This window comes from Mirounga angustirostris, unplaced genomic scaffold, assembly GCF_029215605.1.
Source record: "Mirounga angustirostris isolate CCGP_5_RB_7025 unplaced genomic scaffold, mMirAng1.0.hap1 SCAF_6, whole genome shotgun sequence".
Taxonomy (NCBI): Eukaryota; Metazoa; Chordata; class Mammalia; order Carnivora; family Phocidae; genus Mirounga; species Mirounga angustirostris.
In genome coordinates this window covers 51,864,252-51,892,139 of record NW_026991714.1, presented here as the reverse complement: position 1 = coordinate 51,892,139, position 27,888 = coordinate 51,864,252, and the positions used below count along the sequence as shown (strand labels likewise).

Genomic DNA, 27,888 nt, shown 5'->3' with positions numbered 1-27,888 from the left:
ACCTAAGGCTTGTCAGAGGTTCACTTTGAAATTACAGGACAGTCCAGTTAGTTTCATAAGAAAGGTACAAAAGACTCTGGGACTCTGGAAAAGAGGAAAGGGCATTTCTCATTGCAGAATCAGGAGGTAGGACTTTTTGGGAAAAAAATGGCATTTAAGGGGAGCTCTCAAGGATGACTTTGCTTTCTGCTTCCCCAAAAATCTAGGGTAATCAGATGCTGCCTGCCTACATTTTTCTACTCCTAACATACTTTATTTTCTCCAGGCTCAGAAAAAGACTTGTTCTCTTGTTGTTCAACATTAACCCTTTCAACCTTGCTCCCAGTCTGATCCCTGCCTGCCTCCCACAGAGCCGTGCACCAACCGGTAATCTCAGTTGGCACAACAGTTTCAACTACTCTTTTAGTAGTAGTAGACGCATATTTTCTTTCTCAAATTAAGAAGAACTGGTCAGGAAGTTCTTGGGCCCCCTCATACTAGTACCATCTCTCTTTCTCCCCTTCCCATAAAGACAAACTTTACAAATGAAGAGGTTATGCTTATCTCAACTTTTTCTGCAAACTTAAAAAAAATCCTTATTTTTCTTTATGAACTATTTCAGAAACAGAATTATGGAATAAACACCCATGTATTTGTGCCCAAATGAATAAATATTAATATTTTGCCATATTTATTTGAGATCATGTTTTTAAGAAATTAAACAACGCAAATATAGTTTAAAATTCATTTACCTTCACTCACTTTATACTCCCTCCATAGTTTTCTACCCTCCCCAATTGGTACATATTCATACCATTAACTTTTTAATACTTTTGATATATTATAGTAAGAGGTATCAGTCTGTGGCACTTACTATGTACTGGGTGCTGTTTTAAGCACTTGGAGTATATTGTATTAGTCAGGGTTCTCCAGAGAAATAAAACCAATCAGATTTATAGAGAAAACAAGAGAGAGAGAGAGATTTATTTTTGTTTTTTGGTTTTTGGTTTTTTTTTTAAGATTTCATTTTTAAGTAATCTCCGTACCCAATGTAGGGCTTGAACTCACAACTCCAAGATCAAGAGTCGTGTTCTCCACCGACTAAGCCAGCTGGGCACCCCAAGAGATTTATTTATTTTAAGGAATTGACTCACATGATTGTTGAGGCTGGCAAGTCTGAAATCTATAGGGCAGGCTGGCAGGCTGAAAATTGAGGCCAGAGTTAATGTTGCAGGCTTGACTCTAAATCTTGAAGGGCAACAAGCTAAAAACTTGAGCAGGATTTCTTACATTGCAGTCTTGAGGAGAAATCTTTCTCTTTGGGGAAACCTAAGTCTTTACCCTTAAGGCCCTCAACGGACTGGCTCATTTTCATAATGGATTGTCTTTTTTCTACTGGTTTATATTGGTATTTGTATATTAATCCTTTACTGGTTATATTTGTTACACATATCTTTCAGTTTTTTCTTATCTATGAACTTTGTTTATGGTGTGTTGCTGTTTGCCAGAATTTCTAATTTTTTTTTTAAAGATTTTATTTATTTATTTATTTGAGAGAGAATGAGAGAGAGCAAGCACATGAGAGGGGGGAGGGTCAGAGGGAGAAGCAGACTCCCTGCCGAGCAGGGAGCCCGATGCGGGACTCGATCCAGGGACTCCAGGATCATGACCTGAGCTGAAGGCAGTCGCTTAACCGACTGAGCCACCCAGGCGCCCAATGTCTTTTTTTAAAATTTATTTTTTTTTAGATATTTCTTTTTTTTTTAATTTATTTGAGAGAGAGAGAATGAGAGAGAGCACATGAGAGGGGGGAGGGTCAGAGGGAGAAGCAGACCCCCTGCCGAGCAGGGAGCCCGATGCGGGACTCGATCCCAGGACCCCGGGATCATGATCTGAGCCGAAGGCAGTTGCTTAACCAACTAAGCCACCCAGGCACCCCTAATAACAGGATTTTATTAAGTCGATTAAGTAGTGAATAATTTTCTGTTTTTGAGACTGAAATATGAATGCCATTTGTAATAAAAGAGCAGAGCAAAAATGCTGAGCCAAAAATTAAAACCATAAACTTTATTTCACAGTTATTGATATAAACATTTCTTTTTTTTTTTTTTTAAGATTTTATTTATTTATTTGAGAGAGAGAATGAGAGAGAGAGAGAGCATGAGAGGGGGAGGGTCAGAGGGAGAAGCAGACTCCCCGCCGAGCAGGGAGCCCGATGCGGGACTCGATCCCGGGACTCCAGGATCATGACCTGAGCCGAAGGCAGTCGCTTAACCAACTGAGCCACCCAGGCGCCCCTGGAATTTCTAATTTCGATGAGTTAGATTTATCAACCTTCATTCACTCATTCATTCAATAAATATTTATTGAGTACTCTACTGGGCACTTTTATACTCTGGGAATATGATAGTAAATAAAAGAGGCAAAAGTCACTGCTCTCAAAGAACTTATATTTACTTGAAGGCAGGCAGTAAATGCACTGAGTAAAGCTATATAGTGTATTAGAAGATGGTGGGTAATATGGAGAACGCAAGTCAGGAGGATCAGAGTACTGGGGGGGGGGCGCACAGTGTTAAGTGGGGTGGTTGGGGTCGATTTCTGAAAAGGTCCATTTGAGCAAAGACTTGACTGGGGCAAGAGAGTGATCCGCGTGGCTGTATGGAAGGGAGAGTTGCAGGGGGAGGAGACAGCCATTGGGGTGAGGCAGGTGCTCGACTGGTGCCTGGAGACTAGTCTAGACTGAAGTTAGGTGAGCCTGAGGAAACCTGAGAGGAAACTGCTGGGGAAAAGAGAGCTCGATGGGGCAGGGCCTTGTAGGCCATGGCATTTGGTTTCTATTTTTATTTTATGATTTGTGCTTCTGGTCTCTTATTTAGATTGCTTCCTTACCCAGAGATCATAGATGATGATGATGATGAAGATCGTGGTTAATATTAACTATTTACTGAGTGCCAGGCACTTTTTAAAAACTGATTTTTGTTGATTTTCACAGAGATGATAGTGTTTTATATGTAAAATTTTCAAAATACTTGCTTTTCTCATTTCATTTTCTCAGTTCATCTATGCTAATTATTTCTTTGATAGTGTGAGGGGACCTAATTCTTTTCCTCTTCTTTTTTTTAAGATTTTATTTATTTATTTGACAGAGAGAGAGAGCGAGCAAGCACAAGCAGGGGGAGCGGCAGGCAGAGGGAGGGGCAGGCTCCCCGCCGAGCAGGGAGCCCGATTTGGGGCTCTATCCCAGGACCCTGGGATCACGACCTGAGCCGAAGACAGACGCTTAACCAACTGAGCCACCCAGGCGCCCCTCTTTTCCTCTTTTTGATAGCCACTGTCTCTTCTCCACTAATAGCCATCCTTTCATTATCGATTTGTAATAACACCACCTTAGTTTTATATCAAATCCCATATATACATGGGCCTGTCTCTGCGCTCATTAATTCTGTTCTGTTGATCTATGTGTCTGTCGTTGAGCTGATATGACAGTTTGTTAGCAAAACTTACCATTAATCTTTGATATCTAGGAGGACAAATGTCTCTTCTTTTATATTTGTTTAAAGTTTGTTTGACTATTCTTGGTCCTTTACCTTCAGTATGAATTTTTTGGATCAACGTATCGAGGCTTATATGAACAAATCCTTTGGGATATTGAATGGAATTGTGTTGAATTTGTAAATTCTTCCAAGCTTTTTTGCTTGGAAGAATCGATGTTATCAGTGCTATTGGAAGTCTTTCCATCTGTTTTATTTAGGTCTTCTTTGATGTTCTTTAACAAAACTAAAATCTTTTTCTCACAGAGGCTTTTTGTTAGTTTTATTTCCAGAGATCTTATAGTTTTTATGGCAAGAAGGAATGGGCTTCGTTTCTACTTAACATTTTTTTAATTGGTTGTCACTACTGTATAGACATCTACTGATTTTATAAATTGACCTTGTATTTAACAAACTTGTAAAAGTCTCTAAATGGTTTTATTCCTTTATCCATAGATTATTTTAGGTATCTCTAATTAAACTATTAATTATCTGTAAATAACAGGATTTTTTTTTTGCCTTCCTCTTTAATTTCTAAACTTCCTATTCATTATTTTCTCTCATCTATTTCATCAGTGAGAACTTCAACAATAACTGTTAAAAGAACCATAACAACAAGCATCCTTGTCCTGTTCCTGGTTTTAAAGGGGATGTTGTTAAGGTTTCACCATTAAATGTTATGCTTGCTCTAGGTTTTAGATTGATAGCTTTCTCTGGGTTTAAAACAGTCTTTTCTATTACTAATTTGCTAGATTTTTAAAATAAATTATTAATGGGTGTTTAATTTTTATCAGTTGCTTTTGTGCATCTCTTCAGATGATTTTATGATTTTTCTCCTTTAAAATGTGAATTTCAGAAATATTTTTTCTTATTTAATAATATTTTAAGTAGTAGAATGACGTGGTTTAAAATCCAAACTGTAAAACTGACCTTATCCTCCAAACCTACTCTTCTTCCTCTCTTACTTTTTTGTTGTTGTTAAGAAAATTTTATGATTTTATTTTATCAGGAGGCATTGAAACATACAAACAAATCAGTATCTGGGCGGTGAGGCAGCTGCTTTCTCCTTCACTTCTTTGGGTTACTAGAGCAACTTGTCAGTAGATTAAAACAAAAAACAAAAAACAAGACAACCTTTTGCATTACTTAAATCTTTCCAAGGCATGCGCTGGTACAACACAAACTTCTCCTGTCAGATGCACCTAGTCTAGCATCCAAACATCATGCACAATACCTCGGTAGCCGCGCACTGCGCCCGCTCCCACCGTGGCCCTGCTCATTTGTGTATGATATTTGGGGCATCTGGAGGAGTGTGAATAGTATCAGGAAGAGGAGGGAGGAGGAAACCCTGGCTGGGTGGAGGTCAGCCAAAATTGTGCAGGGCAAGCCTGAACATGTCATTGGTGCAAACCCAAGCATCATTGATGTTCTTTAATAGGAACATCTGGTGGAACCCCATGATGGGGTCTTCATCAACCTTGAGCTGGCCCACAGCCATGCTGATGATGCAGCTATCTGGCATGGGCTGATGGTCCTGTGCCGTGATGCTGTGCTGGATTTTCTGGAACGGAAGGCTAGACAACTTCTCCACAATGGCAGCTTTCCCCTGGAACTGCTGTCCTTCCCACGTAAGGCATGATGCATCAATATAAATTGCGCCTAGTTGGGTTCTGTTGTTACCAAATAACTGGTAGTAATGTTGAATGAAGCTGGATCCAATCTGCTCCCAAATTGGCTTGTCTCCCATTCTGGAGTGTCACCCGGCCTAGTTGAGACCTGAGAGGCTGGCATGATCCCTCACTTCCTTTTTTAAGGAATGGTACCATCCAGCCCAAAAACTTAGGAGCTGGTCTAGGCATCGCTCACATCTACTCTGTGACCAAGTCCTGTCCATTTTCTGCTTCTTAACACTTTTTCTCACCTCTCTATTCTTTTCTGGTTGCTTAGACATTCTCCAAGTTCCCACCAGAGATGAAATTCATTTGTTTAAAATCCTTCAGTGGCTTCCTAATTCATGGGATCTGGAAGTTTGAGCCCCTTACTGTGCCCTAAGAAGGCCCTTCAGGAGCTGGCTCTTCTCCAGCGTACACCCCACTTCCGATACACCCCACTTCCCACTGATCCCCCGCAAACCAGTCATTCCATGGGGGCTTTCTAGTGCCTCCCTTTGTCCAGCTGTTCTCAGTTTTCTAGGCCCAACTCTGTGACTCCCAGATATCCTGACTCCCAGATAAAGCAGACCATTTAATCTTTGTACCTCGTCCTGTCCCATACAGATCTTAATCTTTTGACATTTTATGGTCTTTATTCACTTATATATTTATTTCCCCTACTAGACTTAGTATCTTAAAGGTAGTGACTAGTTATTTTATTCATCATTGTATCCCCAGCACAGTAAAGGTATTCAGTGTATATAGAAAGGGGTGAATGGATGAACAAGGAACAAGCAAACAGGCAATAATTGAAATAAAGGAGAAAGATTATTCCAGAAGGAAAATAATATAAGCTAAAAGTCCATAAAGATTTAACTGTTACAACTGTTAATTTCATTATCTATCTTGAGCCTGAGTGGAGCCTCCAGGAACTCCAGAAATATTTCTTATGATTGACTGATTGAAACAGACTTCTTTTTATCTGCAGTGTTTTACAACTTTGTTGCCATTTTCTGTCTTTCTGTTTTTATACAGAACTTTTTTCCATTTCCCTCTCATCTTTTTGGAGATTTTATTTTCCTATTTAAGTTCATTCATGCGTCTGGTCCGTAAATGCTGAGCACCTGCTTGTGGAGGCTCAGTGCACGTGCTGGTCTGCAGCGGACCCTTGAACAACACGAGTTTGAACTGTGCGTGTCCACTTATGTGTGGATTTTTTTATAGTACAGTATCGTAAGTGTGTTTTCTCCTCCTCGTGGTTTTTGTAATAACGTTTTCTCTAGTTTACTTTAAGAATACAGCATATAATACAACCATACAAAATATGTTAATCGACTGTTTATATCATTGGTAAGGTTTCCAGTAAACAGTAGGCTATTAGTAGTTAAGTATTTTGGGGAGTCTGAAGTTATATGTGGGTTTTTGACTGTCTGGGGTTGGTGCCCCCAAGCCTTGCATTGTTTAAAGGTCAACTGTAGTGAGAACCTGTCCCCACCCTGGAGAGTCTCTCTGGCTGGTTGGGGAACACAGACTTGTAAACAGACACATACAGCAGTGCTTTATATGGACATCCTAACTCTTCTCATTTTTTTACACTGTGACCCCCACCTTGTGAAGAAAGTTTGTTGTTTATTGGGGTTTTTGACAGTTGTGTTTGGTGAACAGGAGGATAAGTGGGAGCAATTGAGGATGGGGCGCTGGAAAGAGATTGTCTCCTATTTTATTTATCACCTTCTCTTCCTAGTTCCCAACTGTTAGTGTTGAAGAAGGATTCCCTTCCTCAGACTGGCAAAAAAACCTATGACTAGGTTTTTGTGCTTTGGTTAGATTAGAAATTAGAAATTTAGGACGTGTAATTCCTATTGATTTTAAAGCAAAATTCAATGAGCTTGATTTTGCCATTGTTGAGTGATGATTTACTTGGTACTTGTTTTCTTCATTTTTCATGTTGAGGAGGAGATAAAGAAAAATGTGTCTCCGAGAACGATAATCTAGAAATTGAAATGTAATGCATTTATAATGGATTGTTTATAGCATGGGCGTTAGGAAATAGGACCAACTTACTATATAAGCCCTAGGTCTAACTTTTACTAAATGTTTGCCCCATGGTGTATCTGAATGTGGTTGAAAATTGATTAATGTTATATGTGAGGTTGATGGTAGCTATTAAATATCTGATTATAGTACTAGGTGATTAGAGCATCAAGGATAGAGTTAGGTTTCTAAACCAGTATTTTGAATAGAAAGGACTTAAATCCAAACCAGAATTTATTGTGGCACTGCCATAGTTATAACTGAAGGCTTTAATAATAGACATATTAAAAACTCTTTTATTATGGAAATTATCAAACACACACAAAACTAGAACAGTACCATGAATTTCCATGTACTCATCACCTAGCTTCAATAACCATCAGTCTCTTGCTTTTCTTGTTCCATTTCTCCTCCAAATTTTTTTTGCTCAAGTACTAAATAAAAATTTAAGACCTATCATTTCACTCATAAATACTTAGGTATATATCTTAACAGATAAGGACTTTAAAAACATAAATGTAATATTGATATCATACCTACTAAAATTAACAGTAATCTAATGGTGCACTTTTAAAATTCAAATGAATATGTAATAAACAAAGTCCAACTAAAGGAATTTATCAGGTTCCAATTTACCAAGTGAGGAATAGTTTGGTTTTCTTTTAACCCCCAAGTTTAGTGGGGTTTTTTGTTGTTTTTATTTTAACTAGAAACATTTAAAAGTCATTGTACTCTCTTTTAACACAATGACAAAGTAAGTAATATGCCTGTTTTTAATGCATATTTTGTTTATTCTTGGGATACTTCACAATATACTTCTGCCCCCTCTGGGCCGGGCTCTGAGTGGTTGGAATGAATACATATGTCCAGTGAAACTCGGTATTTTTTTACTCAGGATGAACATTGCCCATTTCTTTTAAAAAGGAAAGCTGATAGGATGTCTTTTTTTTTTTTTTTAAGATTTTATTTATTTATTTGAGAGAGAGAGAATGAGAGAGAGCACATGAGAGCGGGGAGGGTCAGAGGGAGAGGCAGACTCCCTGCCGAGCAGGGAGCCCGATGCGGGACTCGAACCAGGGACTCCAGGATCATGACCTGAGCCGAAGGCAGTTGCTTAACCAACTGAGCCACCCAGGCGCCCCTGATAGGATGTCTTTTGCATTATGTTTTATGAATAAAATTCAGAATCCCTAGTGCTAATGGTAAGATTGATACTCTAATACTCTAGTTCTAAGCCGAGCTTTGAATTCTTAGGATAAGGGAAGTCATTTCTTACGGCTTCTAACAAATAATACTTTTTTCACTGATCCTCTTTCAGGGATTTTCTTTGTGAGGCTTTTCAAACTTACTAGGAGTCAGTGCTTTGAGCCAAATCAAAGCTTGCTTCAGCCCTGGTAAGACTTAAATGTTTTTTAAAAATGAGATTAGGGCAGACAGCTATTGTCATGCGTTTTACTCAGCTATACTGAACCATTAGTTGTCTGAACCAGTTGGAGTATTTATGAGGGAGGAGGGAGGCAGGGAGTGTTTGTGTCTACAGAGCATATATGTCTCTGTTCTGCTCTTTAGGGTACTTTGGATATACATTTACAACTTGTCATCACTCTGCTAGGCATTATAAGAAGCAAAAAGATGACTCCTTTTTTACACCAGATGGCTTTGTTAATACTTAACTTTAAAAACCCATTTAAATCTTAGTTTCTATTACTTCTTGGTTGAAGGGAAATCATGTGGCAGAAAGACCATGTAGACCATACATATTAGCCCCTTTTGTGGAAGACTTGACTGAAAATGGGAGGCCATTTTGTGTCCAGGTGTAGATTTTGAAGACTTGCCTTCTTACTATTAAAGTAAGATTTATAAAAAGAAGATAGTAGGTGGGGCGCCTGGGTGGCTCAGATGGTTAAGCATCTGCCTTTGGCTCAGGTCATGATCCCAGGGTCCTGGGATCAAGCCCCGCATCAGGCTCCTTGCTCAGCGGGGAGCCTGCTTCTCCCTCTCCTTCTACTGCACCCCCTGCTTGTGCTCTCTCGCTCTCTCTGTCAAATAAATAAAATCTTTTTTTTTTTTTTAAAAAAAAAGAAGATAGTAGGAAGGGAGAAATGAAAGGGGGGGAAATCGGAGGGGGAGACAAACCATGAGAGACTATGGACTCTGAAAAACAAACTGAGGGTTCTAGAGGGGAGGGGGGGTGGGAGAATGGGTTAGCCTGGTGATGGGTATTAAGGAGGGCACGTTCTGCATGGAGCACTGGGTGTTATATGCAAACAATGAACCATGGAACACTACATCAAAAACTAATGATGTAATGGGGGCACCTGGGTGGCTCAGTCGGTTAAGCGTCTGCCTTCAGCTTAGGTCATGATCCCAGGGTCCTGGGATCGAGTCCCACATCAGGCTCCCTGCTCAGCGGGGAGCCTGCTTCTCCCTCTGCCCCTCCCCCCACTTGTTCTCTCTCTCTCTCTCTCAAAAATAAATAAAATCTTTAAAAAACAAAAAAGAAAAAAAACTAATGATGTAATGTATGGGACTAACATAATAAAATAAAATTAATTTAAAAAATAAAATAAGATTTATAGTGTAAAATAGCTTTCCTTAGACTCATTTTTTTTTTTTTTAAGCATATGGTTCTTCGCCTGTCCAGTCAAGTTCTGAGCTGTACATGCTCAAATTCTATTAAGTGCACTCTGAAGGATAGATGGGCAGGCAGATAGTAAACAGGGTAGAATGGGTAAACTAGAAAGGACCCAGAGAAATCATCTGCTAGGATGATTTCATTACCATGTAGGGTTATATCAAAACCACTCCAAAAAGCCAATCCTTTTCTGCAAAATTTCAAAGAGGAATATTTGTTCATTTGTTTAAAAGAATTTTTTTTAAAGATGATCCCCGAACCATGTACTGTGTTCAGTTCTCTCTTGAGCCGCCACCTTCAGTCTGGAGCAGCTTCTCGGTCTTTCTTGACTTTTATGAGCTTGATACTTTGGAAAATTGTGCGCTAGTTATTCACTAGAATGTCTCTCAATTTGAATTTGTCTGATGGTTTTGGTGGTTCCTCATAAGTAGATTTAGGGTATACATTTTTGACCAGAATATATCATAGAGATGATTCTGTATTTTTCCCATTGTATCCATTCTGTTGATGGAGTATGATTTTGATTTGTTTCATTACTGGTGATACCCACTTTGATATTTGGAATAGGGTCGTTCCTGCCAGGTTCTCCTTGCAAAGTTGCTCTATTCCTCTTTGCAACTAATAAGAGTTTTGTAGGGAGCTACTTTGAAATTATGTCAACATCCCATGCCTAATCAGTCTCAATTTATTTCATTTTTACCAATATGGACTCATGCTTTCCTATTTTATTCAGTACTCTATTTTGTTACAATCACTATTTATTTTAATGCTCAAATTTCCCTTTTTTGATCTTTGGGAGCTCCTTCAAGATGGTTTCTGTGTCCTTTGGATGTTCCCATTAGTCTTGGGCATAACTTGCTTTTGAAACAGTAAGATATCTGGGTCTTTTTGTGCTCCTGGTTCCTTTTAGTAGAAAATGCTATGTAGAAACCAAGATCTGTGTAGTAGATGTGCTCACCACGGAGGTATCATTACCTGTAGGCCTTCTCAGCAGACAGAACTTGGGAGTATGCCACATGCACATCCACACGCACATTTGCAACTCTATTTCTAACTATGTACCTGAAAACTCTGACTCTACACCATTATTTCCACTTGCAGTCTAGTACTGCAGGCTTCATTCCAGTTTTCTCTCGTTCCATTATTATAACTCCCTTCTCTGACATTGAGAAATCTGGATCCTTAACTTATTTGATCAATCCCTTTGTATGTACAAGTCTGCGATTTCTGCTGTCCCCCCACCCACCCACCCCCGCCTTATGTGGATGCCCTCCTCACCCTGCTCAGGCTGTAACTCCCCATGTTAGATTGCACTCTGCTCATGAACGTCTTCCGTGGGGGCTCCAACACACCCGTGCCAGGCTTCCTCACCATGTAAATGCTCTCCTTGCCTTTCTTAGGCTCTAATGTTCCTCCCAGGGCCACCCCCTTGCTTGGTTACCCTCCTCACTTTACTTGGCCCCACTTTGCTTGGGTGGACCTTTTCTAGGCCACCCTGCACTCTGTTTTCATGGATTTACACAAAAGGAAATTGGATGACTGACAAGTACTCAAGAATTTGCTTTAATAAATGGAAAATAGAGCAAAGATTCTCCGAATACGTTCCTAGACCAAGAGTATCTGCATCACTTGGGAACTTCTTAGAAATGCAGAATTTTAGGCCTCATCTCAGACTTACTAAAGCAAAAGCTCTGGGAATAAGGCCCAACAATATGTGCTTTAACAAGCCCTCCAGCAGATTCTGATGCACACTAGCGTTTGAGACCCATCGTCCTAGGGAGAGAGAGAGGCTCTTCTTAGTATTCCACTCTACGTCCAGGCTCTCTCTTGCATAATGAAGATTCCCTGATTGTTAAGTCTGCCTGGGGACCATTTTCAGGGTTTTGGAGGCATCTCAGCATTTTTGACCTTTCATCTGGGTCAGACTGGAATATTTCGTTCATTTTACTAACTTTGGAAAGCCTAATCCTCCAGGGAAAATTATGAACTTGTAGAAGAATTCAACTTTGTCTTTTTGGCTTAGAGACCTTCTAATAAGGCCTAACAGAAACAGTTAAAGCAGGAATCAGAAATGGTAACAGCAATATCAAAGCAACAGAGGTTGTACAGTTTTTGTTTATTTTAAGCTCACTTACATATAAGAATGTAAATTAATCAGCTATTAGTCTCTTATATTGGGTGTATTTTCTGCAGTTATCAAAAATATGCTACACAACCCTTGTACATTATTGGTAGGAATGTAAATTGGTATAGCCCCTATGGAAGAAAATATGGAGGTTCTTAAAATAGAACTTAAAAATAGAACTACCATATAATCTAGCAACCCTACTTGTGGGTATACATTCAAAGGAAGTGAAAACAGGATCTCAAGGAAATATCTGCACTCCCATGTTTTTTGTAGCATTATTCACAGTAGCCAAGATAAGAAAACAATTTACGTGTCCATCAATGGATGAATAAAAAAGATGTGCTCCATATAATGGAATATTATTTAGCCATGAGAAAGAAGGAAATCCTGCCATTTGCAAAAAACATGGATGACCTTGGGGGCATTATGCTAAGTGAAATAAGTCAGAGAAAAACAAATACTGTATGATCTCACTTACATCTGAAATCTAAGAAAGCCAAATTCATAGAAATAGAGAGTAGATTGGTGGTTACCAGGGACATGGGGGTGGGGGAGATGGAGAGATGTTGGTCAAAGGGTTCATATGTCTAGTTGTAATATGAATAAGTTCTGGGGATCTAATGTACAATATGGTGACGACAGTTAACAAGATTGTATTATATATGTGAAAGTCACTAAGAAAGTAGATCTTAAATGTTCTCGTTACAAAAAAGAAGTGGTAATTATGTGACATGTTGGAGTTGTTAGCTAATGCAGTGGTGGTTAATTATATTACAGTATATACATATACCAAATCAACATGTTGTAATGCTTAAACTTAAACAGTGTTATATGTCGATTATATCTCAATAAAGCTGGGGGAGAAATAAAGTCCTTAACATCTTCTAGAATATTAAAAATATGTGCCTCACAAATTTGACTTCTATAGACATGGAGGTTTACATTTCAAGTGAATAAGGCAGATTCTGTAGTAAAACAATTTGACAAGAAAATCTTACCTTTTTTTCTTGAATGGCATGAAAATATAAACAAAAATAAGTGTTATTTATGCTAGAGAACCAAGTCAATTCAGTATTACGGCCTTCACCTCAACTGGATTAGCCTAGAAATCTGTTCTTTGTTTAGATATATTCTTTATCCTTTAGCTTTTCTATCAGCAGGAAAGGATAATTTTCATAGTACCTGAATTAAAAATATTTTCAATTAAAATTAAAAGTTCCCTTAAAGTAAAGTCGATTTCCCTTCTTAAAAGGTGATTAATATTTCTGGTTTTTCACTCTATTGTCAAAGGAGACCTTTGTTACTGTTTTTCACAAAATCTTTATAAATGTTTCTGGTTCTCTGTTCTGAGTGCATATGCATAAAAGTTTTGAAAATATCTAGGTGTGTTACCTTTGACTTTTTTGGACTAGAAACAACAGATATATTAAATACATACCTGCTCAAATTTACAAAGTCTAGGAGATGTAGTAAATCACTTAATAATGGCTTTGGCTTAATTTTGTCTGGTCCTTATATATTTGTATTTGTAAATAGTCCCTTGAAAATATATCTCAGGGGGGCACCTGGGTGGCTCAGTCGTTAAGCGTCTGCCTTTGGCTCAGGTCATGATCCCAGGGTCTTGGGTTCGAGCCCCACATCGGGCTCCCCGCTCGGCGGGAGGCCTGCTTCTCCCTCTCCCACTCCCCCTGCTTGTGTTCCCTCTCTCGCTGTGTCTCTCTATATCAAATAAATAAATAAAATCTTTAAAAAAAAAAAAAAAATATATATATATCTCAGGAAATTGTTAGCACTGAAAAAGGAAATTTGAGAAACTTTAGTACTCCAAAATTTATGATAATAGATTTTTAAATTTATGAATTTATCATTTGTGATTTCAACACTTTTATGAGATTCTCCTAAGAGCCATAACACTAACATTCTGTAATCTTGCAAAAGTACTAATTGTCAGTATATGCCCTATGAGTCTGGGTAAGGAGCAAGTCTTATGAGACCAGTGGTCTTTTTCAGCATCTAGATTTCAACTTAACTTTGCTTCTGGGTGGAAAACGTGTCCAAAGAGAAAACCAACCACTAGGGCTGATGAGAACACAAAGGCCAAGAAATTATGTTTTTTTAGCAAGAAAAGAGCAATTTGGATTAAGTTAAAGCATGCTTTAACTTGTCAGATTTCATAATACTTTCTATGTTATGCACCTAAATCACTGTATACTTTATAGAGACAACAAAGTGCTTCATAAAACTATTTTAATTATTATGGTAGCCAGGAAAAAATTGCTTACAAAAAGACAAAGAAAAAACATTTACGGAGTATTGGAAGGTGCCACAACTTATCAATTATTTGGTTTCATATTTGTAGACTCACCTTGGGTCCCAAGAAGTCACTTTCATTTTTTTCAAATATTAATCTGCATCTTATAGCTTAATTTATTTGTTACATCATAAGTGACACTTACAAAGTCTCAGGACAACCCTCATGTACATCAAGGTCTATAGTAGTGAAGGATGGGGAAGGAGAGTTAACCATATTTTTTTAATAAGATTAATTATAAAATAGCAATACTTCATTTAAAAAAAGTTAGCTGGCAGTTAGAAACTCTGTCTTTTTCATAAACATTGGTATTACCGGTACCTGTACAAGATGATAAGTAGGTCCTCAATATGTGCTTCTTGATGTACACAGATTTTACTTGAATCAGCAGTGAAAACTGGATATCCTAACTTGGAGCTCCTCTGTAGTTTATCCTCATAATCTTGTTTTGGAAATATCCCCTTGGAGACTGTGGTAAGAATAAGAAACCCATATAGGCCCCAAAGGTCTATTCTAATATTCCTCCTTATCTTGCTGGCTAATGCTCTTGACACCATTCTGTTGAAGTGTATTAGATTATGTTCAGGTTTTGTATTTGCCTGAGGCATGTGTAAGTAGAAGCCAAGTTATAGTGAACAATTTGGAATAACAACCTCTCCATAAAGAGTGAAAAAGTACCTCAGAGATAGAATTAAGTTATGGGGGCGACTGGGTGGCTCAGACGTTAAGCGTCTGCCTTTGGCTCAGGTCGTGGTCCCGGGGTCCTGGGATCGAGCCCCGCATCAGGCTCCCGAGCCCCGCATCGGGCTCCCTGCTCAGTGGGAAGCCTGCTTGCTTCTCCCTCCCCCTGCTTGTGTTCCCTCTCTCACTGTGTCTCTCTCTGTCAAATAAATAAAATCTTTAAAAAAAAAAAAAAAAGAATTAAGTTATGAACATGTAAAACAAAAAGAATTTTTCTTTTTTAGCCTTCCCATATGTTTAAAAGGATGGCATTCATTTCAGTTATTAATAAGGATATTTCCCTGTGAGCTTAAAGCTTATAACACAGATTTCCACCTATAAAACATCCTACATATATGTGTTCTAAAGTCTTTATGAGTAGAGGGGAAATGAGTAATCTTAGACAAGTTCTGGCCTGTCCTTTTTAATGACAGTAGCTAAAGAAACATGGGTACACATCTCTATTTGAACTCAGGAACCAAGGAGATTTGAATAGCAATACTCTATGTTTATGGAATTTTTTACCAATGCTGTAATTTTTTTTTTTTATAAATGCTATAATGTAAAATTGGTAGAATTTTTTTTACAAAAGTCTAGGTCTCTAGATATAGCTGACAATCTTCATATAGTTTCTTGTAATAAAATATAATTAAGTAGTGGGGCTTTTTTTGTTTTTGTTTTTTTTGTTTTAGAGAGCACACATGAACACAGGGGTGGGAGGAAGGGAGGGGCAGGGGGAGGGAGAGAGAGAATCTTAAGCAGGCTCCGTGCCCAGCACATAGCGCCACATGGGGCTCGATCTCACAACCCTGAGATCATGACCTGAGCCGAAATCAAGAGGTGGATGCTTAACCCCCTCAACCACCCAGATGCCCCTAATTAAGTAGTTTTTTAAAGTAAAGATCTCTCCTTACCCTCTTTCTCTTTCCTCCCTCAGTTTAATTAGTCCCTCCATACTTTTTCCATGTCCAACATTTGGAGGTTTGTGACATCACAGTGACTTGATGAGGCGCACTCTTCATTTCACTGCATTTCCTACCATAGCCATTTGTTTTAAAATGATATATAAGGGACATCTAGGTGGCTCAGTCGGTTAAACGTCTGACTCTTGATTTCGGGCCAGGTCATGATCTAGGGTGGTGAGATGGAGCCCCACATGGGGCTCCCATGCTGGGCAAGGAGTCTGCTTAGGATTCTCTCTTTCTCTCTCTCTCCCTGCTGGCCTACACGCACACACTCTCCCTTTCTCTCTCTCTCTGAAAATAAAATGATATATGATATTGGGGCACCTGGCTGGCTCAGTCTGTAGAGCATGTGACTCTTGATCTTGGCGTCATGGGTTTGAGCCCCCTGGGTGTCAGTGATGGTAGAGTAGAGATTACTTTTATTTTATTTATTTTTTTCCCAAAATGATCTTTTAAAATTTATTTTATTATGTTATGTTAGTCACCATACATTACATCATTAGTTTTTGATGTGGTGTTCCATGATTCATTGTTTGCATATAACATCCAGTGCTCCATGCAATACATGCCCTCCTTAATACCTATCACTGGGCTAACCCATCCCCCCAGCCCTCCCCTCTAGAACCTTCAGTTTGTTTCTCTGAGTCCATGGTCTCTCATGGTTCATCTCCCCCTCCGATTTCCCCCCCTTCATTTTTCCCTTCCTTCTCCTAATGTCCTCCATGCTAATCCTTATGTTCCACAAATAAGTGAAACCACATGATAATTGACTTTCTCTGCTTGACTTATTTCACCTAGCGTAATCTCCTCCAGTCCCATCCATGTCGATGCAAATGGTGGGTATTCATCCTTTCTGATGGCTGAGTAATATTCCATTGTATATATTGGACCACATCTTCTTTATCCATTCGTCTGTTGAAGGGCATCTCGGCTCTTTCCACAGTTTGGCTATTGTGGACATTGCTGCTATGAACATTGGGATGCATATGGCCCTTCTTTTCACTACATCTGTGTCTTTGGGGTAAATACCCAGTAGTGCAATTGCTGGGTCATAGGGTAGCTCTATTTTTAATTTTCTGAGGAACCTCCAGACTGTTTTCCAAAGTGGCTGTACCAACTTGCATTCCCACTAACAGTGTAAGAGGGTTCCCCCTTCTCCACAACCTCTCCAACATTTGTTGTTTCTTGCATGGTCAGTTTTTGCCATTCTAACTGGTGTAAGGTGGTATCTCGATGTGGTTTTGATTTGAATTTCCCTGATGGCTAATGATGATGAACATTTTTTCATGTGTCTCTTAGCCATTTGTATGCCTTCTTTTGAGAAGTGTCTGTTCATGTCTTCTGCCCATTTTTTGACTTGATTATTTGTTTTTTTGGGTGTTGAGTTTGAGAAGTTCTTTATAGATCTTAGATATCAGCCCTTAGAGATTACTTTTAAAAAATGACATGTGATATTGGAATTGTGAAAGATAGCAAAGTACTCAATCCAAAGGAGTGTACTTCCTCATCTAGTTAAACCGTTTCTGTAAACCATATACAGTAAATTATTTTTTTTAAAGATTTTGTTTATTTACGTATTCATTTATATTTTAGAGAGTGCATGTGAAAGGGGAGGGCAGTAAGGGAGGGAGAGGAAGAGGGAAAGAATCCCAAGCTGACCCTGCACCTAGAACAGAGCCTGAGATCATGACCTGAGGCCAAATCCAAGAGTCCATCACTGACACCCAGGCGCCCCTCCCCCTTATAAATAATTACAGTGGGGGAATTTATTAGGGAAAACATCATTTAAAAATTTTAATAGCTACGGGGCGCCTGGGTGGCTCAGTTGGTTAAGCGACTGCCTTCGGCTCAGGTCATGATCCTGGAGTCCCTGGATCGAGTCGGCATCTGGCTCCCTGCTCGGCAGGGAGTCTGCTTCGCCCTCTGACCCTATCCCCTCTCATGTGTTCTTTCTCTCTCAAATAAATAAATAAGATCTTAAAAAAAAAAAGCACTTTAAAAAAATAAATACATAAAAATTTTAATAGCCGCAATATACTGTCATTGGCGGCTCTCAGCTGACATTCGAACAACTGCAGTCTGGGGGCTTTCCCTTTCAGCTGCTGGAGGTCTTTCAATTCCTGTTCCCATGGAAATGAGGAGGGCTGGACCTGCAGAAGGGAAGTGAGGGTTGAAATGCACATTTCCCCATACCTTATTTTTCTGGCCTCCTCACAGTTGCTATGGAAATGGGAACATAAATGCCACTTCACCCCGAGCTTTGGAGAGCAGTCATTCATGTGTAAACAGCAGTAGAGGGATGGGAAACAGGTATAAGAGAAAAGCCAATCTTAGGGTCTTTCCTTTACCTGTGTGTGGCCAAGCCTAATTTCAGATTATTCTCATTTGATCTACTCTGAGTATTCAAAATGATTCAGTTATTTTTTAGAAAGTTAGTTTGATATTACCGTTTTATCCACAATGAGAATTCTCTTACGATTGTCAGATATATATTCTCCATGTGTTAAGCATTCACTATGCATGATGTTTTTACTTTTTTCTTATGTCTTCCCCCCACCCCCCTGCCCAAAATTAAAGAAATGAATTTCAATTTAGGGAAGAGCATCCAACTGCATAGCATAAGAAATCTCCCAAATAGTCTCATTCTCATGCACCGTTTCAGAAATTGCCCCACAGAGCAGAGGTAATTATTGGCTCTGTCAAACATATCAAGGAAAACTGCCATTTTTAATTGGTTATCACAATCTTCTCATTTAGGTAACAAAAATATCCTATGTTAAGTGGATTTCTGTGTCTTTCCACTTACCAGCTCTATGTCATCACATACCTCCTGTAATACCCATACTCAAAGAAAATATATGGGCATAATCTTCATCTGTTTTTCTTATTCTAATGTTTTAACTAATTAACAAACTCCACTTGAACCACCAGACATTAAGAATATGCTTAACCGGGCGCCTGGGTGGCTCAGTCGTTAAGCGTCTGCCTTCGGCTCAGGTCATGATCCCAGGGTCCTTGGGACCAAGCCCCGCATCGGGCTCCCCGCTCTGCGGGAAGCCTGCTTCTCCCTCTCCCACTCCCCCTGCTTGTGTTCCCTCTCTCGCTGTGTCTCTCTCTGTCAAATAAATAAAATCTTTAAAAAAAAAAAAAAGAATATGCTTAACTGAACAAATCGGCTTTAGGCATTGACTAAGTATTCAGCTTTGTGTTAGGTGGAAGCACGCAGATACCAAGTTTAAATAAGGAAGGGTTTTGGTGTTGGTTTTGGTTTTTTTGCCTTCAGGTATCCTAATCAGGAAAATTCATACCCCAGGAAAAGCTCCTTACCAGCCATATGTGATGATTAAATGAGTGGTATAGACAAATTCTGAAGAAGTTTAAGGAGGGGAGGGCTCATTGGGCCTAACTGAAATGACAGGACAGACTTGCTTTAGACTTTTCTGCTTCTCATGGGCCTCCCTTTCCATTTCTCCTGTCATCTTCTTCACAAAGGCCTTTTCTCCTGATCTGTTTTTTTTTTTTTTTTTTAAAGATTTTATTTATTTATTTATTTGACAGAAAGAGAGGCAGCGAGAGAGGGAACACAAGCAAGGGGAGTGTGAGAGGGAGAAGCAGGCTTCCTGCGAAGCAGGGAGCCCGATGCGGGGCTCAATCCCAGGACCCTGGGATCATGACCTGAGCTGAAGGCAGACGCTTAATGACTGAAGCCACCCAGGCACCCTCTCCTGATCTGTTTTTTAAAACTTCCTAAATATTCTTTCAATTGCCACCTTCCTCCTTTTCTTCACCCTCCCTCCTAATTTAGTGTAGATACACCATCTCCAGATGAACGTTCTTACCAGCACAGTTTCAATCCTTCTATCCCCTTGCCACCTCAGTGACCTCTTACCATTACTGGAACAAAAGTTTTTCAAAGATAGCTCTAAGGTCAAATATTCTGTTTCCTAAGCCCTATAAGCTACTAACACAATCAAAACATTTTTAGCATTTTAGGTTCTTCCGTCTTCCAAATTGCCTCTCACATCCAGAATGGACCCGAACATCTGTTAAGACCATGTGCCCGATTTTTATTTCAGAAAATATGGTCACTGAAGTAGCAACTACCAAAATAGATTCCTGCTTTCATCAACTGGTGGTGACCTAGATCTGATGAACTGGCTTTGGTGCCTTCTTTCCAGCCTGCTCTGCAGATGCCGAACACCAGGGTCTCTAGCTCCTCGCCCGGACAACTGCTTAGCACAGTTAGCAGGCCCACACTTCAGCTCCATACCTTTGCTTACAGCAGTTCCCTTCTGCTTTCCTTTATGGAATGAGGAAAGAAATAAGCAATAATGAGCTATTTTTTTCTTTATCTTGTTCCTCTCTGTACCTATTACAGTTCTACCTACTATTTGTTATATACTCTCTGCAATTTACATTAAAATACTCCAACCTACACAGTGTGATAAAATGTGTGTTAAAATACTCCAACAAATAAAATATTTTTAAAAGGGGGTGGTGCCTGGGTGGCTCAGTCGGTTAAGTGTCTACCTTCGGCTCGGGTCATGATCCCAGGTTCCTGGGATCAAGCCCCGCATCGGGGCTGGGAGCCTGCTTCTCCCTCTGCCTCTGCCACTCTCTCTCTCTCACACATAAATAAATAAAATCTTTTTAAAAAATTAAAGTACTCCAACTGTGTGATAAAATGTGTGTTAGTTATAGTCTGCACTTTGGACTTGATTAATATTTCAAGCACTCTGATATGGGAATACAGTCTAGGGTTAGTCGGTTGGCATTGGAAAAAACCCTAATCAGGAGGTAACTACTGTAAATTTATCCTACTTATATTTAAATCTACACCAGAGGGTTTTCTAATTAGCATAAAGGATGTCAAATAATTTTAAATTGGATTGGCTAGAAATATTACATAGGCCCCTCTAGCCTTGCATGGATCACATGGACAATTCTGGCAGGCCAGGCCGTCTAACACCTGCAGAACAGCACCCGACGCAGAGCACTCTGGGCTTGCTTTCTACCTGCAAATGCTGCTTTCTCCCTGGTGGAAAGATAGTGGGGAGGAAACCTGTGGCCTTGCTTATGTCCAGTCCTTGGACGCTACTGATACCAAAAAAAAAAAAAAAAAAGGGAGGGGAGGAAGAAAAGGAAGAAAGATCCTGACACTTGTGAATGGTCAATAGCAAAATCTCCCCCAGGGACAATGCTTACAGGCTAGCTCCTCCTTAGAGTTTGTCCTAAATTTCCTGGTGAGTTTGTGAAAACATTCTCCTCTAAACCATAAGAGCAGGAGGCTTCTGTTTCCATGATGGTATTAATCAAATTTAAAGTTTATTTTGAATTTCTTGATGAAATTGTTGTGTCCTAGCTGTCTTTGTATCCCAGAGCATTTGGCACAGTGTCTTGCACAAAGTAGGTATTTGTGGAATTAATGAGCACATACATGTACTTCTTACTTCTGTAAGGAACAGATCCAGCATTGGGTCATGGGGACCCTGAGAGCCAATATGTGGGTTCCAGAGTTCCATTCATTAGGTGTTCACAGTTCTCAGGGAGTCAGTAGGAGCTGTCCATAACCATGGTGGCTCTAGCTGGTCATCAGTACAAAGATGTGCAGCATGGTCATCAACAGCAAAGGAAAGTAGCGCTGTCTGTGTCATCTCCTTTCAGAAATTCATACCGAAATGTATATCTCATTGTTCCTGACAATTCTGACTCTAGATATAAAGATGGAAAAATCTTTAGGAAAATTATTTTTCTTGTGTATCTCTTAGCCAGTTTGAGGCAGATATGATACATGGCTAACTGAGTAGATAAAAAAGGTTAAAGTGACAGCAGAAAACCTGGGAGGAAAAAGGGCATAAGTATAGCATATAGTTTTTTTTTTAAAGATTTTATTTGTTTATTTGACGGAGAGAGACAGCAAGAGAGGGAACACAAGCAGGGGGAGAGGGAGAGGGAGAAGCAGTCCTCCTGCCAAGCAGGGAGCCCGATGTGGGGCTCGATCCCAGAACCCTTGGATCATGACTGAGCTGAAGGCAGACGCCCAACGACTGAGCCACCCAGGAGCCCCTAGTGTATAGATTTTTAAAACAAAGCAAAATGAAACAGTGCTAGTCAAATGGTAATATAGTATAATAGTTCAGCGAGGGCTTTGGACCTTGGTTTCCTGGATTGGAATGAATCCCCACCTTGCTAGCTGTGTGACCTTGGGCAAGTAAGTTATTTAACCTCTCTGGGTCTCTGTTTTCTTCTCCTTAAAGTGAGGATAATAATAGCACCTACCATGGGGCTCCTGGGTGGCTCAGGTGGTTGAGCGTCTGATTCTTGGCTGGCTCAGGTCATGATCTCCGGGTCATGGGATCAGCCCCACCTCAGGCCCTGCGCCACGGGGGAGTCTGCTTCCCCTCTCCCTCTCCCTCTGCCCTCTCCCCTGCTTGTGCATGCTCTCCCTCTCTCTCTCTCTCAATAAATCTTTAAAAAATAATAACAGCACCTACCTCATTATGTGAGGCTAAAATAAATTAATACATCTCAAGCATATAGCATTTGGTGCCTGGCATATAGGAAGTGCTGGGTATGTTTGCTTTTTCTATAGTGATATGGCCAAATCATGGCTCTAAAGGCAGAAGAAGACTAATTTCAATCTGTTTACCTCAAGTGAATAATCTTCATGCCTTGAATCTCCCACAAATTGGTGCTTACACTCTCATGTGAAACTTACCACATTCTACCCTAAGTTACAGAATTATTTGTAAGCTCCTTAAAAGCAAAGACTGTCTTCTTTGTCTTCCTCTTAGCGCCCAGAAGAGTGCTTACATAACAGCCTGGCTTATACAATAGCTCTTTAATAACTGTTTGGGGAACTATAAAGGAGACAGAGCAGGTTGGTCCCTGAGGTTGGTCCCTGGAGGCCCTGTTCCTTGGGTTTATGCCTGTGTGCCTCCCATATTTCTTCAGCCTCAGCTAGCCTTTTCTGTCCCGCTGGTGCTTCAGCTGGCCTATGGTCCCTCAGACTGGCCCTCTTTTCCAGAGTCAGCTTCGTGGGCATGCGGCCAGTCCAGTTGCACAGGTCCCTACACTTGGTTGAATGCTCTACCATCTTGAAATTACCACTCTTTAAACAAGGGGTCTCAATTTTCATTTTGTACTTGTCCTGGCAAATTATGGAGCCAGTCTGGCTCTTTCCCATCCTGTGCTCTTTGTTCCCCCTCTGCTGGGAACACTTATTCTCCCCACTCTTCACTGGCTAACTTACTCCTCACGTTCATTGTCACTCCTTGGAGATGCAATCAGAATTAGAGCCGCACGCGCCATCATCCCTCCATCTTTACGCTTCCCTCGCAGCACTTAGCTTACTTGTAAGGGCAGCGTTGATTTAAATCATGTGATTATTTCTCTAAAGACTCTCTCCCCACCAGACTGTTCCTGGATGGCTATGCCTGCTACATAGGAGGTAGTCCATAAACATGTGTCGAATGAGTGAGTGAATGGATGATTTTTAAAAATGCAAAGTAGGGATGAGTTTTCCTTCCCATGTTCAAAAGTGATGTATACAAATGGCAAAGCGGCCATCATACAGGATGATCCTCTGCTGCTGTGGACTAATCAACTTTACTTCCTGCCTTTAAAGGCAGATGAATACAGGAAAAGCTCCCATTTCTCTCTCTTTCCCACTGTTTTGTCCCTCTCAGTCTGGTAAAGTTGAATCTTTCTAAAGACAGAATTATTCAGATTGTCTCAGCGTATTAGTCTTGAATTAAATGTCTTACAGCACAAACATCTACAGCCTTCCACCTACTATGAGAACTCTTAGCAAGAGATATATATTTACTTTTGTTCTAATTGCCAACAACAACTGACACAAAAGTACTGTTTCAGATTTCTTTGCATTCCGTGCTGCAAAGGTCGTTATTATTATAATGAACATAGCATTTGATTATAATAAAGAACAGTGTCCTGCTTGGTTCTCTTGCCATTCCTTCTCTCCCATATCATTGTCTAGTTTTAAATAAGCTTGATTAGCTTGCTTTGAATGCATAGCTATATCAGCTTTCTGCAGCCCAGTTTGGGACTACATCTGGTTAATCTACTCCCTGGAATCAGACCAGCACCATTCAACATGTAACCAGATTTAGGGTATTACATACCATCTTACCGTCTTAATTTTTAGCACTCGGTAGTTATTCTGTTATTTCCTAAGCACTATAATAAAAAATTTAAGTGATAAATTTCTAACTAAAACTTACTTAGAAGTGGAATTTTACTTAAGATATTTCAGTGGATGTTGAGCGTCTCTCCCCAAAATCAAAGAAATAAGAAACATCCATTATGGTATACTAACTTTTTTTTTTAATTTTTTAAAATTTATTTATTTGACAGAGAGAGACAGCAATAGAGGGAACACAAACAGGGGGAGTGGGAGAGGGAGAAGCAGGCTCCCCGCTGAGCAGGGAGCCCGAAGTGGGGCTCGATCCCAGGACCCCGGGATCATGAACTGAGCCGAAGGCAGACGCTTAACGACTGAGCCACCCAGGCGCCCCTGGTATACTAACTTAAGATATTATTGCTTCTTAATTTTTACAAAGAGAAAATAACAGAATTTTCATAATTCAATCTAAAGTTGAGGATATAATGGGTGCCTGGGTGGCTCAGTTGGTTAAGCGTCTGCCTTCAGCTCAGATCATGATCCTGGGGCCCTGGGATCGAGTCCCTCATCGGGCTCCCTACTCAGCGGGGAGCCTGCTTCTCCCTCTGCCTGCCCTCCCCCTGCTTATGCTCTCTCTCTCTCGCTCATTCTCTCTCTCTAATAAATAAATAAAATCTAAAAAAAAATAAAGAGGATACAGTGAGATAAGAATTCTTACTACTAAAAAGATAAACAGGCAAATGTCTTTTTTTTTTTTCTCTCCTTCAAGTGCAAAGAATCTGAGAAAAATAGATTTAAAAGCCCAGTATAGTTGTGCTAGTGAACAAGCTGCAGGTGTTGCATGTGGGTGCAGAAAAGAACTGGGCAGTTTTTGTACAAATCAGGATGAGAAGCTGTGGGGACAGAAAGAAAGAAATCCAAGAAATCATACACAGAGAAGAAAGGCATTCTCAATGAAACAATAGGCCTCAAAAAATGTTCCATCTAAGCGCTGCCTGTTCCCAGTACCTGAAGTTAATTTGCTTTACCCTGTAAATCTCCTGAGTGGTTTCTGCCTCAGTACTTTTCTTCAGGTGGCTGGGAGAGGAGGAAAATACAGGATTTCAGTCTGCCGCCTCTTGAGACTTTATAAAAATTCTATGCAGGCTTCTCCCAGAGTTAAATCCCTGGTTCAACCACCCTAGGGTCTGTTTGACCTTCTCTTTTTTCTGGCTTGCCCAGAAAATTCGGGGTGAAGGTGTTTATACTTTTCTGAGCTCCTACTTGATGCTAGGTAATATGGCTGATATCTTAGGTTCGTTACCTCCTACTCGTGTGTTAAAATAGTATCTCCGCCATCCTGCAGTTGACTAGCTGGGTTACTGATGAGAAGGGCCCTGGGTTTGAGAGCTGTGTGTTCCGGACAGTGACAGGCAGTGTAAAGGACAGGCATGGAACATATTGCAAGTATGGCTTGACCTTGGAGCCAGAAGGCCTGTTGGGTCAGTCATTATTATGGTCCCTTTTCATGTTACTTGGTTTTCCTCAGTATATTTATTTGATAGCTATGAGTACAGTAGACCCAACTCAACTTTGTGAGGCTTACATAATACAAAGTATGTTAAGTGCTTAGCCCAGTGCCCTGGCCTGCATTATGCGCTCAATAAAAGGAGGTGGTCACAGTAGTTGTGATTTGTGTTACCCTCATTTTAAAAAATAAATAATTGAAGCTCTGAATAAGAGGTTTAAGTGATTCATTTCTAGAATTACATAGCTAGTATTTGACAGAGAAGAATTTCAAATGCAAGCCTATTTAACCCTAAACTACTCTACATATAATATTGAAGAGAAACTCTATTGCTCAAATAATTATTCTTGAAGCATATGATTTTTCCTTATCTATCTATCTGTCTATTTAAAGTGGGCTCCATGCCCAGCCTCACAACCCTGAGATCAAGACCTGAACTGAGATCAAGGGTTGGACTCTTAACCAACTGAGCTACACAGGCACCCCAATTTTTCCCTTTTAAACTTCATTGTGTCCTTACAGCCGAACTGTTTATATAATAGAGTCTTGAAGTATTTTCAAACATTAAAAATAGTCCTTCCTGATATTACAAATTTATTCTCTCCTAAAGTTTATTTATAAATTGGTTGTTTGAAACACAGAATGGATATTCCCTTAGAAACTGGTGATTATGTTCTCAGGCCAGTTCATTAAAAGCCTCTCTAGCTTGTGCCCCACTCCCTTAGCACTTGATAAATTCCATGGTTTTCAAATGGAGAATACAATATAGCAGAATTGCCTGAGGTTTATAAAATTAGAGGTGCCTGATCATACCTTAGACCTTCCAATTAGAATCTTGAGGTGAATATGCTGAATCCATCCCAACAGAAGCAATAGCATACTCAAAATCCCAAGATAGGACAGAATATGATGTGCAGAAACAAGTAAAAGAAGCCAGTATGTCTACAGTAGAGACTGGTGACCCCTTAACTCTTTTGATTATGCATCCCTGTCAGTAAAAGTAATTTAAGCATATACTTCCAATATACATATTCCAATATACATATTCATTTTTTAATAAATTAATGGGCACACAAAATAGACATTTTAAGAAGATCAGGTTAAAAAAACAGAAAGAAAGAAGGAAAGAAAGAAAGCTGGTTAAAAAATAGAACCTAGAGGGGCACCTGGGTGACTCAGTTGGTTAAGCGGCTGACTCTTGATTTTGGCTCAAGTCATGATCTCAGCGTCCTGGGATTGAGCACTACATTGGGCTCCTTGCTCAGCAGGGTGTCTGCTTGTCTCTCTCTCCCTCTGCCCCTCCCCCTGTGTGCACTCTCTCTCTCAAATAAATAAAATCTTTAAAAAAAATAGAACTAAAAATTCTAATAATTGCCTTTTGCATCTATTTGGATCCTTTCATGTACTTCCTGGGATGGTTGAACCCCAATTTTGCAAAATACAGGCATAGAGAGTGAGAGGGGGAAAGTAGATAGAGACCAGATCCTATAGGACCAGCAGAGTTATGTCAGGTATTCCTCTTTGTCCTAAATGCAACAGGAAGCAATTGAAAAATTCAGGAAGAGGAAAGATAACAGATTTGCATTCTGAAAAAACATTGGCTGCCCTATGGAAAAAAGTTTTGGAGTAGAGCAAGGACAGATACAGAGAGCCCAGTTTGGAGCTTCTTGCAGTGATGAAAGGGGATTATGGCTTGAACTTGGGCAATGTCATTAGGTTCAAAAGAAGAAGACAAGCTAGGAGACATTTGGAGGCATGTTCTGTAGAATCTAGTGATTGATTTCATGATCCTTGGTCAGGGGAGGGGTCACAGACGACTTTGGGGTTTCTGGCTTGAGCATCTGGATGGAAGACGAACAGTGGGAGGACTGGTTGGGGTTAGACAGTGGGTGATGTGTCCAGGTTTAAAATGTCTCCTATGTGAAATATCTAAAAGATGATATGAAGTTAGCAGGTGGATAGGTAGGTTGAGTTCAGCTAGAAACTATAAAATAGAAGTTGTCAGCATTTGGATAGTAAAGAAATTACTCCACCTCCAAATGTCATTTATTGATAGGAAAGCTCATGCAGAATACCAAGGAGGTCCATAAAAAAAAGTAAATGAGATTAGATTCATAGGACTGGAGATGAGAAATTAGAAATGAATAGTTAAGCAGTTTCTATAAAATGCCACGGTTTCTTAAATCTGCTACAGCATGGGGAACAGACAGCTTATATTAGAATGTGGTAAAGAAAGTAGAAATTGGTATTTCAGAAGCTTTCATAGATACTTTGATGAGCATAC

General features: G+C 39.8%; 2 protein-coding genes across 15 annotated transcripts in view; one reads left to right on the top strand and one right to left on the bottom strand.

The window, feature by feature from the left end:
* RABGAP1L (RAB GTPase activating protein 1 like) overlaps positions 1-27,888 on the top strand; it is a 773,530-nt gene that overhangs the window by 704,826 nt on the left and 40,816 nt on the right. The gene's annotated exons all lie outside the window — the stretch shown is intronic.
* On the bottom strand, positions 4,863-5,289 carry LOC123846223 (nuclear transport factor 2-like). Its single transcript, XM_045877422.2, has one exon. The coding sequence runs from the start codon at positions 5,254-5,256 to the stop codon at positions 4,873-4,875; it is 384 nt and encodes a 127-aa protein (XP_045733378.1). The 5' UTR covers positions 5,257-5,289; the 3' UTR covers positions 4,863-4,872.